The sequence below is a fragment of the Convolutriloba macropyga genome, chromosome 5 (genome assembly GCF_964194025.1).
Source record: "Convolutriloba macropyga chromosome 5, txConMacr16.3, whole genome shotgun sequence".
NCBI classification, from domain to species: domain Eukaryota; kingdom Metazoa; phylum Xenacoelomorpha; order Acoela; family Convolutidae; genus Convolutriloba; species Convolutriloba macropyga.
In genome coordinates, this window is record NC_134472.1 from 3,243,800 (window position 1) to 3,256,041 (window position 12,242).

General features: G+C 36.3%; 1 protein-coding gene across 1 annotated transcript in view; it reads right to left on the reverse strand.

The window, feature by feature from the left end:
* LOC142339044 (uncharacterized) overlaps positions 1 to 12,242 on the reverse strand; it is a 69,208-nt gene that overhangs the window by 19,950 nt on the left and 37,016 nt on the right. The window contains exons 4-11 of the mRNA XM_075388702.1: positions 10,452 to 10,733; positions 8,961 to 9,230; positions 8,040 to 8,354; positions 7,683 to 7,967; positions 4,699 to 4,995; positions 3,365 to 3,667; positions 2,247 to 2,376; positions 1,578 to 1,753 (exon numbers count right to left, since the gene is read on the reverse strand). Coding sequence (XP_075244817.1) covers positions 1,578 to 1,753; positions 2,247 to 2,376; positions 3,365 to 3,667; positions 4,699 to 4,995; positions 7,683 to 7,967; positions 8,040 to 8,354; positions 8,961 to 9,230; positions 10,452 to 10,733 — 2,058 coding nt within the window. The remainder of the gene's footprint in view (positions 1 to 1,577; positions 1,754 to 2,246; positions 2,377 to 3,364; positions 3,668 to 4,698; positions 4,996 to 7,682; positions 7,968 to 8,039; positions 8,355 to 8,960; positions 9,231 to 10,451; positions 10,734 to 12,242) is intronic.

The window sequence follows — 12,242 nt, forward strand, 5'->3', positions numbered from 1 at the left end:
ATCACTTTTAGCAGAATGAGAGAAGAGAGAAACTAGCCTAGAGAAGTCAAAAAGATTTCACGCAAAATGTTGAAAAGGCGGCAAAATGAGGTAAAGCGAAACATTTTTTTATTCGACGAAGTAAAAAAACATAGCAGGACAAGTCCTGACGTACAATTCAAAGAATTTTCATTGACTTAACAAACAACTAGACCTAGAACGGACAATGGGTGAATTGGGAAAACCATTTCTAAAAAAATCAGATGAAAAAAACAAAAAAAAAACAGAAAATCAATGTCAAAATGCTGCTAGGGAGAACAAAAAACCACTAGTGAGATATGTAATTTTGATTCTAACAAAAAACTAGGTCCAGAATGAGCTGTGGATGGATTGGGAAAACCATTCAGAAAAAAATCCGATCCAAAAAATCGAAAAAACAGTAAAAATCAGAGTGAAATTGCCGCATGTGAACAAAAAACCACTACCGAGAAACCGAACTTTTGTTCAAACACTGTTTTCTCACTCTACTTTAAAATTAGAGCGAAAAAATTCACGCCTCAAAACCACTCGCTTTTTCGCTCCATTTCCTGCTTCGGCGTGACCAAAATCATCACTCCAATTTGACTTCAAAAATCATGAAAATGTGTGAACAGATCTTAAAAAAAAAAGACAGAGCCCCAATACAATTCAAATTCTTTGAATTGTAAAAAAATAGGAGCGCTATAATAGCCGGCTGAGAAGATGAGGGCGGCTATTAAAAACTAAGTTTAAACGGTTCAATGAAAGCAAAAGAATTCGTCACAAACTGATATTCAGCGGAACGCATAATAATCATAGCAGAACTTCTTTGGGCTATTTAATTCTAGAGGGCATATTATTCTTCATGCGGAATATTAGCCTGTAAGATGTCCTTAGAGCATATTTTTTTAAATCACTATAGATTCAGAGGCAAAAAAATGAAGCCTATTACGGCACTTTTTATTTTACTTTTGATAGCAAACTGCAGCGATTTAGGTTAATTCTGAAACGGAGCTATTTAGATGACACAAAATTCAAGCATGAAACAGTCACTCGAAAGTCAAAGAGCGCAGGCTAATAAATCTTCAAATTTCTCAAAATTTAAAACCTTTTAAAAAATTGCAAGCAATGTTTTTGTTAATTGATTTACTAAAAAAATACTTGATCACATACAGATCTATCATGATAGAAATTACTGTCGAGTAACTTCAAACTTCGAAACACAACATACACATGGCTCAACAAATGCCTGAGAATAGCTCAGACTTTGTCTGCAAGGAAAAAGCAGCTCTCGAGAACTTGTAATTACACGCGTTTCACTCGAATTCTCTTCAAAAATTCTCGATGAGGGTAATTCTAGTCACAGCTATGCGTGAAACAATCAAACTCAACTCAAAACTGTCAGGCAGAGGAATGCACAAAAAGTATTCATGTACAACAATCGCCTTTAGGAGCATTCAGTTATGTTAACCACTACTAATGCAAAAGTCATAAAATGCTGTCAGCACTTAAAAGTTCTTGGCGATATTTAAATCAATCGCAAATTTTTAATGTCTTAAGATATCTATCTAGCAACTCACATAGATTCAACTTCTGCTGTGCTGACCAGGGACTGCACAAGCCATCATCATTACAGGACCTCATCTGTGTCACGTAGACTCCAAACAGTTGTAAACCAGTGAGCTTTTGAGAATAGTCATGTTGGTCAGGAGAAGCTTCTACGATGTCTTCTCGAGGTTCAGGATCTCCGGAATCACTAGAATATAATCAACCAGTAATACCAATGGACAACGAAATCAGCTGTTAGCACTATAGAAACGGCAATTAACCTGCTATTCGCAAAAAAAATGCAGAAAATGCTTTGTATATGAATTGTTGGCCGGTATTTGCTTCCGAAAAGCCTTGAGTCCAGAAAACCGCGTCCTGAAAACCTTTTAGAAATTTGCCACTACTTGAATTGAGCAGCTTCAAGTTGAATTCCGAATGAGAGAGAAAATTAGAGCACTCAAAATTCGAGAAGTCAGACGTGATAAAAGTCCCTCGACAAGTCAATACGGTTAAGTAAACATTTGGCATAAAAAAAGTACGACTACAAATTGCTGGCTTAAATTTTGTCCGGGAGAAATTAATCGAATGAATTTGATTTTTATGTCTCACATTGAGCCTCAAAACGATCAAATTCTTATCCATGAAACGGTTTCAAAATGTCTAAGTTTTGAACGAGATACGATAAAATCTTCTCAACTTACAGATCCCAAGTTTTCAGCTGGAAGAAGTCGGTTTTTCCGCCAAAATCCTCGTCTCGCATATGCCACACTATCAAAGTTTCTTCAGGAGAAATAGGCTTGAACTCAATCAGGGTCGGCAAGAGAGGGTTCACTGAAAAACCACATCGTCTTCAATTTAAGGGTCATATAGAAAGAAAGTTTGAGGTCAAAACACTTTGGAAAATCTATGCCTTCTGCCATCTGAGCTAAAAAAATACCCTCCATCATGAAATGCGTAGGCTTGTATGGTAGCTATCAGCAAAGATAAAAATATACTTCCGAAATCAATTTGGCAATTAGTCAGGTGCGAACTTTCATAATTTCAACTGTCACGCAAATGATTGCGCATTCAATAACTTGATAACTTGTCTAAAGACCAATGAACCCAACATTAAAACATAAAGACTTTACTAATATAATTGCTTGCATTAAAAAAGACCACAGGACTAATATAATTGCTACAAACTTCATTTGAGAGCAATTGAACATAGCCGAGGAACCTAAGACTATTAAAAATAGATCTTGTGATTTGTCAAGCTGAAAGCATATCTCGTGGCCACTAGAGGAAACTGTTAAAAAAGACTTTTCTGAGAAATATAAAATGAAGACTTTCATCTAAAATATCAAAAATGGTACTTGTCGTTATTTTTAACCCGGAAACCATGATAAGCAACTGTTAAGAAGCTTAACAAAATTTACTTTTATATAAAAAGGATTAAGAGAAATTAAATTTTCAATTCTTAATGAACTTCTGGAAATGTCTCATTTTAAAAACTCTTTTTTAAAATATTTAAAATGACTGTAGATTGACATAGTAATCAACTTTGAAATTGAACGTGAAATTGGGAGCATTTGCAATTTTTCATTACCCCGTTTTATCAGGAACGCAGAAAATGGGTTCCTTTGAACAATTAGCACAAATATGTTTCGATGAGATGAGAAATGTCACTAAGAACTAAACTTCCTTTAACGTCATTCAAACTAATGTCAGAAACCAGAAACTTAATGTTGAGTAATAAAGTACCTAATTTTTAATTTTATCACTGTTAATTAGCACGCCTTCAAATTCCTCCAGTACAGTAAAATGGCTCAAACCTTACCGGTGTAATTTAGCACAATTTTGTGTACACTCGATCCCGCATTATTGGTGACATTGAGTGAATAAGTTCCATAATCATCTTGTGAGTTGACCGGAACCCAGAGCTCAAACGATCCTTGAGTGGCGTTGATACTTTTCAGGGAGTACGTGAAGGGAGGCTGGCCATATTTCAGTGCAAAGCCATCCTTAGCTACAGTTATCTTCCCAGCGACAGGGAAAGGAAAGGCCATGAAATTCCACACCAATTTAGCTCTCGATCCGATTTCTGATTGAACATCAAATGTGTCGAAGAACTTCGCTTTCACTGAAACGGAAAGTTTGATAACAGGAAGAAATTTTCATTTGATTATGATTACAATTTGGCTACAAATGAAATGAGGGGGCAATGAAAGTAACTTTGATCACATTGGCTATGATGAAACATGGGTTCAAATATAAACGTCAGATCTGAAGCATCAGATGATTTTGACAACAATTGACACAAGTCCAAACGAAGACCAGCAATTAACTCCATCAAGTCAACTATTGACCGCCGAAACAAATTAGCCAATTCGGAACAACTGCCCGAGAACAAATTCAGAAACGGCAACCATAAATCAAAAATATTGTAATTGGCACAAAGATTTTGACAAAAAGTCAACAGCAAAAAATTGGTTTTCAAATCACAAACAGTAATTTAATTATCACCAAACATGACAATTACAATCGATTCAAATGATTTCATTGGCGCTAGTGAAAATGGCAGACGTACCAAAATATAGAAATTTTATTGCTGGCCAATCACAATTCAGAAAATAGGAATATTGTTTTCTGATTGGCTGATTGCTCAACCTATTAAAATTGGTTATGAATGTTAACGTAAAATTGCTCAGAAATCGCGGTGAGCCGAAATAGGATAATTATGCTTTTTTGGGAGAAACTGGTCTTACGTTCGGTTGTGATAGATTCATATCAAGTGCCACGGGCCGCTGAGGCATGGCCAGATGCGGTACAAATTATAATCTAGCATTAGGCTTTGTCCAATTTAGGCTAATTGAACGCATAAAGGTACAAAGTTTTAAATTTCTCAACCAATCACATTCGTTGAAATTTCTACATTTTGGCACGTCTATTTGTTAAGACGTCACCGATTTCATTACTTTAGTGATTTCAACCAACTACATCGTGACGTGTTTACTCATCCACTACAGCAAAGCGTTTCAGTTTCCATGAGCAGACAATTACGCGAATCATGTCAACTAGCAATCGTATGACATCCAGTCATTGACCGTCGTCACAATTTCAATCCTTTGACATCCAGTCATTGACAGTGTTCACAATTTCTTCAAAACTCACAGTATAGCATAATCGTCGCCTCTTTCCTGTGGACTCCAAAGGAATCCGCGTCAACTTGCACGGCTACTATGCTCTCATGCATGCTGACAGACAAGTCTTCAAAAACGAAACCAGTTTGGAGTTCATTCTCGGATTCCTTCGAGACAACTTTTGAGTATTCGACGTCATTTATAGACCACGTGACATCGTATACAGTCAGGACTCCTGATGATGTTATCGTGACGTTGAGAGTGAGATTTGAAGGCAAGGCACTCAGATCGAATGCGTACAGTGGCTCCAACCCGAGAATTTTAAGATCTACGAAAATATTTGATATTAAACAAAATCTTCAATCTCAGTTATCATCAAAAACTTTTAAAATTGGTTTAAAAACTTCCAATTGAGCAAACATAGCTGGCAAATTGCCAGAAAATAGCCGCATAGCTTCATTGATCTGTAGTCTCAGAAAGAAGGTAAAAAAGACTGACCAAAAAAGAAATTCATTCTTTTCATTAAGGGTTGAGATGTTAAATTTTGATTAAGAATCTATTTAACTTATTGCTGTTTCTATTAGCTCCTCTTAAATAACCTTCAATTAGAGTGACACGCACTCATTCGAATTAAAGCAAAGAAAAGTCCATTTCAGAGTGAGGAAGTCATTTTTAAGAGTGAGGTAAGTCACGTGTGAGCTAAAATTTAATCACGCGAATGAAAAAAACTAGCTCCACTAAGAGTGAAAAATGACGTCACACACGCACTTCGGTTGAAATTGAATGAACAAAGTAACAAAACGCAGATTTGAAGTGGTTGTGACGTCATATGGTCTTAACAAAAATCTATACACGACGAAATAAATATAACATAGCAGGACAAGTCCTGACGTACAATTCAAAGAATTTTCATTGACTACACAAAAAATCAGACCTAGAACGGACTACGAGTGAAATGGTAAAACTATTTTTTAAAAAAAAATCAGAGCTAAAAACTTGTTAAAATATGAAAATCAAATTATAATCTAGCATTAGGCTTTGTCCAATTTAGGCTAATTGAACGCATAAAGGTACAAAGTTTTAAATTTCTCAACCAATCACATTCGTTGAAATTTCTACATTTTGGCACGTCTATTTGTTAAGACGTCACCGATTTCATTACTTTAGTGATTTCAACCAACTACATCGTGACGTGTTTACTCATCCACTACAGCAAAGCGTTTCAGTTTCCATGAGCAGACAATTACGCGAATCATGTCAACTAGCAATCGTATGACATCCAGTCATTGACCGTCGTCACAATTTCAATCCTTTGACATCCAGTCATTGACAGTGTTCACAATTTCTTCAAAACTCACAGTATAGCATAATCGTCGCCTTTTTCCTGTGGACTCCAAAGGAATCCGCGTCAACTTGCACGGCTACTATGCTCTCATGCATGCTGACAGACAAGTCTTCAAAAACGAAACCAGTTTGGAGTTCATTCTCGGATTCCTTCGAGACAACTTTTGAGTATTCGACGTCATTTATAGACCACGTGACATCGTATACAGTCAGGACTCCTGATGATGTTATCGTGACGTTGAGAGTGAGATTTGAAGGCAAGGCACTCAGATCGAATGCGTACAGTGGCTCCAACCCGAGAATTTTAAGATCTACGAAAACATTTGATATTAAACAAAATCTTCAATCTCAGTTATCATCAAAAACTATTAAAATTGGTTTAAAAACTTCCAATTGAGCAAACATAGCTGGCAAATTGCCAGAAAATAGCCGCATAGCTTCATTGATCTGTAGTCTCAGAAAGAAGGTAAAAAAGACTGACCAAAAAAGAAATTCATTCTTTTCATTAAGGGTTGAGATGTTAAATTTTGATTAAGAATCTATTTAACTTATTGCTGTTTCTATTAGCTCCTCTTAAATAACCTTCAATTAGAGTGACACGCACTCATTCGAATTAAAGCAAAGAAAAGTCCATTTCAGAGTGAGGAAGTCATTTTTAAGAGTGAGGTAAGTCACGTGTGAGCTAAAATTTAATCACGCGAATGAAAAAAACTAGCTCCACTAAGAGTGAAAAATGACGTCACACACGCACTTCGGTTGAAATTGCATGAACAAAGTAACAAAACGCAGCTTTGAAGTGGTTGTGACGTCATATGGTCTTAACAAAAATCTATACACGACGAAATAAATATAACATAGCAGGACAAGTCCTGACGTACAATTCAAAGAATTTTCATTGACTACACAAAAAATCAGACCTAGAACGGACTACGAGTGAAATGGTAAAACTATTTTTTAAAAAAAATCAGAGCTAAAAACTTGTTAAAATATGAAAATCAATGTCAAAATGCCGCATTAGAACAAAAAAAACCACTAGCGAGAAAGAGAAATTTGGTTCAAACAAAAAACTAGGCCTACAATGAACAATGAATGGATTGGGAAAACCATTTACAAAAAAAAACCCAATCCAAAAAATCGAAAAAAAAACAGTAAAAATCAAAGTGAAATTGCCGCATGTGAACAAAAAACCACTAGCGAGAAAGCGAATTTTCGTTCCAACACCGTTTTCTCACTCTACTTTAAAATTGGAGCTAAAAAAATTCACGCCGCAAAACCACTCGCTTTTTCGCTCCACTTCCTGTTTCGGCGTGACCAAAATCACTACTCCAATTTGACTTCAAAAATCATGAAAATGTGTGAACAGATCTTAAAAAAAAGACAGCACCCCAATACAATTCAAATTCTTTGAATTGTAAAAAACCAAGAGAAGCCCAATAATAGCCTCAGCTGTCGCTTCGCGGCTATTAATAATCAAAATTTCCTTGAAAACAATCATTATTCCATAATATCCATCGACTTTCTCCATTTTCTATAAATTCTCAATTTTTCATAATGTCTCATTTTTTCATACAAGTTTAACTATTCTATTTTCCATAAAAACTCATCAATCCATTAGATCGACAGAAAAACTTCTCGATTCTGCTGTACTAAATGAACGGCGAAAAGTAATACCACATTTGGGTAAAGTGACGGAATCTGTCAGTCTTTTTGTCGACGTCACGCTCTCGTACTCCAATTCACAATCGAACAACAATGGTTTATTGTCAAACTGTGCAATTCTCTCAGGTTCAAACCTCTCGACAGGATTGTCATTCAGCCTTCTAATCATAGACGTGTTCAGAATCAGCAAGATATTTGACAATTCTGGCCTCGGACTTGTTTCACACGTTATATCGAAAGACTCGTCGGCGTAGCATCTATTGTTTAAAGAAGTTGAAATATCTACAGACTGGCGCGCTGAAAAATGCAAAATTTCTTGACTGGTACAAACTTAAACATTCAAACCATTCTTATATTTGAAATAGTTACAGAAAATGTCGACTGAGATGCTTGAAGGCGTTTCGTATTGCACCATTTCGAAATCACACTGGCATTCGAATGAGTAGCTTCCCACGTCCAGCAGAGATGCATAAACAGAGGCTGCAATCCTCAAAGTTTCCGAGTCTACCTCGTAATAGTCCAGCGAATTTTGACTGATTCCCTGGCCCTGCCAAGCGCAGCTTTGGGTCAAAGGTGTCAGGAGTTTCGAGCTGCTCTTAACTACACAGATCAAGGAAAAGGAATCCGATATTTCCACTTGTCTTATTGCACTGGTGTTACTGGTCACAGAAACCAAGGGTCCGTCTAAATGACACGTTTTTGAGTACATCAATTTTCAGTTCAATCATTCGTCGAGTGACTACACAATCGATCAGTAATGGCCGTATTGATCGAAATGAATCAGTTTACTTCAACTTCTGAATACATCAAATGGCAATTTCAGGAAGCAATAATCTCTGCATGATTCATGCAACCACTCTGAAGTTCTTCCCAGGACGGATCAAAAAATGACAACAGTGCTGGAATTTGAGCGAATTCAGATCAGGACTCACTTGTATATAGTTCTATTTTCAGCTTCCCTTGATTTGAGAACAACAATATCGGCGACACTTTGATCACAGCCACTTTCAGCAACGTTCAATTTAGAAGCAGCTATCTTGCACTCACAAAGTCAAGAACAATAATGAGCACAAAACAATGGTGATCAAATTGACAATAGTTTTTAGATGATCTTATCAGTCCAATTTGGAAACATTATTAACTAAATAGGAAGCATTATTGACTGAGGATATCTCATGAAATATCAGGACATCAATGAGAATATAATCCTAGACAACGAGAACATCACAACAGTAAGTATGACAAACAAAAGGATGAACATCAGTCTCCTCCTTTACAAAACCAACTCACAAATAAAGTCAATCGTGCGAGTCTGACTCAACTCATCATAGTACTTAGGCTTCAGCACACATTCGTACAATGACAGTCCTTTTTCCTTCGTGTATAACAACTTGTACTCAATTCTGAAAGGAGTGGCCTTGACTTCTCTGACTAAATCTCCGTTTTGGAAGAGAGAAAGTATTTCAGAATGGTCCACCAACGAGTTACATTGGACTGTGACCTCTGTGTCACTTCTGATGTCACTCCGAGGACTTCTCGACATCGAGAGTGCCGGTTTAGCTAAGACAAATAAATAAATGCTTTGCAATACTTGCAACTTCCAAGGGCTTTGTTTATTGTAATGAATTTTTACAATATATAATTGGCTTTAATTCCAGCAATAGAAAAAACTTGGGCAACTGCCATCGTTTGGTGTATGTAACATTTCAGGTTTTAGACTGTTATTCCTGGATGAGCGGTTGAATATCAGTTGGTTATTTGAACTGACTTTTGGAGTAGAGAACAACACCAGGTAACTCTACCTCGAACACGGATCTTGCTTAAACATATATGGAATATATTGACATACGTAAGAATAGACCCAATAGTTATCATAACAGAATGAAGAAGTTATTTTACAATTACTACCTTATCTGGTTCAATTAGCAACACAGATATCTTGTTCAAACCAACACCCAAACTTGAACAAGTAACTTATTTAGACATAACAAAATTTATCTTTCAAAGCATAATTTGCATAGGTTGTATAACCCTACCTTATTCAAATTTCGTAACATAACCGACTAACGTCGGGCGAACTGCTCTCAAAAGATTTGCGAGCGGGTGCAGGGGTGGGGATTGGGGGGGGGGGGGGCTGATGTGTGTGTGTCTGTGTGTGAGGGGGCGGGGTGGGTGTGTGGGATCAATTTCTAAGAACCGCTCTTCACCATAAGTGTAAGTCTCAAAAACAGTTTCTGTGAATCGCATACTTGGAGACCAGTGAGCTGAAAGGCTCTAATAGAACTTAAAGCCCACTGGGCGCTACCTGTTTATCCCGTTTTTGAGGACGAAAAGTCAAAAGCGTCAGACGAAAAATCGGTCACGCGAAAAATTGCATTAAAAAGACCAACAGGACTAACATAGTTGCGTCACACTTCTTTTGAGAGCAATTGAAAATCAGTGATATAAATCACGAGCATTCATTAAGTAAAGTTAAAATGTTTCCATTAACATTCTATACGACACGTCAGAATTGTTAACACAATTTATAAAATTTGTTTGCTGTATTTCTGGTGTCAGTTTTTGACTCATACATGTTTTGTAATGCAGGATTGGCTGAAGTCCTACCTATATTAAGAACTGGTTTCCCAGAAACAGGATTTATTTTTTGTTGAAAAACAGTACCAGTTCACTCATTGCGTACTATATCCCATGAAGGTACATCAAAATTAGCAACAATCGGAAGCTAATTTTTTTCTGCTCATACTTAAGAATAAAACCAAGAGATGATAGTTAACTAACCGTGTATAACCATCGTGTACTGCTTCTTATTACTTCCCATTTTATTCGTTGCCAGGCACTCTACATTCCTGTGCTCAGCATCGGCTATGACCACTTGATACTCGACTCCGTCACGTGAATTGGACACTTCTTTCGTGAAGATAGGAAACTGATTGGCTAAGATTTGGTAGGTGGTCTTGGATGGCCACGCTTCTGAGAGGCACTTGAGCTTGACCTTTTGACCCTCTAGATATGGTGGTCCTGGGTCTTGGAAAACTTCCATATTCTTTGGAGCTGTCGGTTCTAAAGGGGAAGCCAATTGTGCTGTGTATGTGCATGCGCAACATTTTCGAAAACTGCAATTTCTGCTTTTTTATCTCAGGAAGTGAGTATAACAATTTCTGTAGTTACGTAAAATAATAAGAAAAATATTGACTTGGGTTGGGAGAACTAAAGAGAAAAATATTACTTGTAACAAACATTTCAAAATTGTAGTTGTACCCCCTTTTTAGCTCAGAAACGTTGATTACCAAAAAGCCGGCAAGACCCGACTTTCGATAATACCATCGGAGGGATAACAACCCCAAAATGATTACCAAGATCAGGAAAAACTACGACCCGATTAAATTCAAGTTTAATAACCTATCTTTCTGGTCATTAATAACTGTAGGAGAATTCCAATGTTTCATAGATTTTATTAAAAAAATAATTATCCAACTAACGGGTTCCGATTGCACTAGTTATTTTACTTGCAATTGACTAGAAATCAATTAGTTCCTATATAACGTTAGATAGAAGCAATTCCGCACTGTGAAACATCTAAAGAGCTACGAACAATAATCTCAATTATGGTCACACAACACAAAACCATTACAATTCTATCTAAAATCAGTGCATAACACCTTCCTTCCAACATTCTTTCAAGTTTAGTTTAAAAAAATTCTGTCTTATCAAATTAAACTTATCATCCGCAAACTCAGCAAAGTCAAAATTACCTCAAGTTAGTTCAGAGAAGCCAATTACTTATTGGAGAAAAACTGAGTCCCGATAATTAACACTCAAGATAACTATTGTAAATTATCTGGCGCATTCCAAAGAATCCACAACTTTTAATTTGTAAGAAAAGACATGTAAAAAACTGTCAATGGCGAAAATCTGATGTGAACCTCCTTTTCAAAAATTATTTTATGTTCAGGACAAACTTCTCAAACTTGTTTTATTTCTTCAGAAAGTAGAAGAAAACCTTCGCAACTTGTCATCAAAGTTGTAGTAAAAAAATTTAGCACAAAAAATTCCTGTTTTAAATAAACTGTTATATGTTCTCGCTTTATGTTTGATGGAAAATTATCTGAATCTCGTTTTCTCTTTCAGCTGTTTTCTGAATCCAATTCTAGCTCTGCATTCAGGAAGTATCTCAGTATTCCATTGATTAAATGCCATACTTGAAGAATGATGCAGGAAGGCAGCATATTGTGTCAACTTGGAAAGCAGTTTTGTTATTTTCGATTTCTGTTGGTATCACATTTTTTTCTATTATCTTACGTATGTACTTTTTGCACATTTCAGGAGGTGTTTTAAGTGTATTTCGAAAAATTCAGCATTCAACATCAATCTGTGAGAGCCTGGTCTGTTAAATTTTTCGTTTATAAATATTTGTCTCAACTTAACAAATGTATTCAGGTTAAAGACAAAAGGCATAAAGCGTACTGTCCAGCCAATAATTATCAACTTTTCATCTCGAAACAGCGGTCAATCAAAGTTTCAACCTTTGCAAGTCTGTGAAAGGACAATAAGTTTTTGTAAAATGCTATC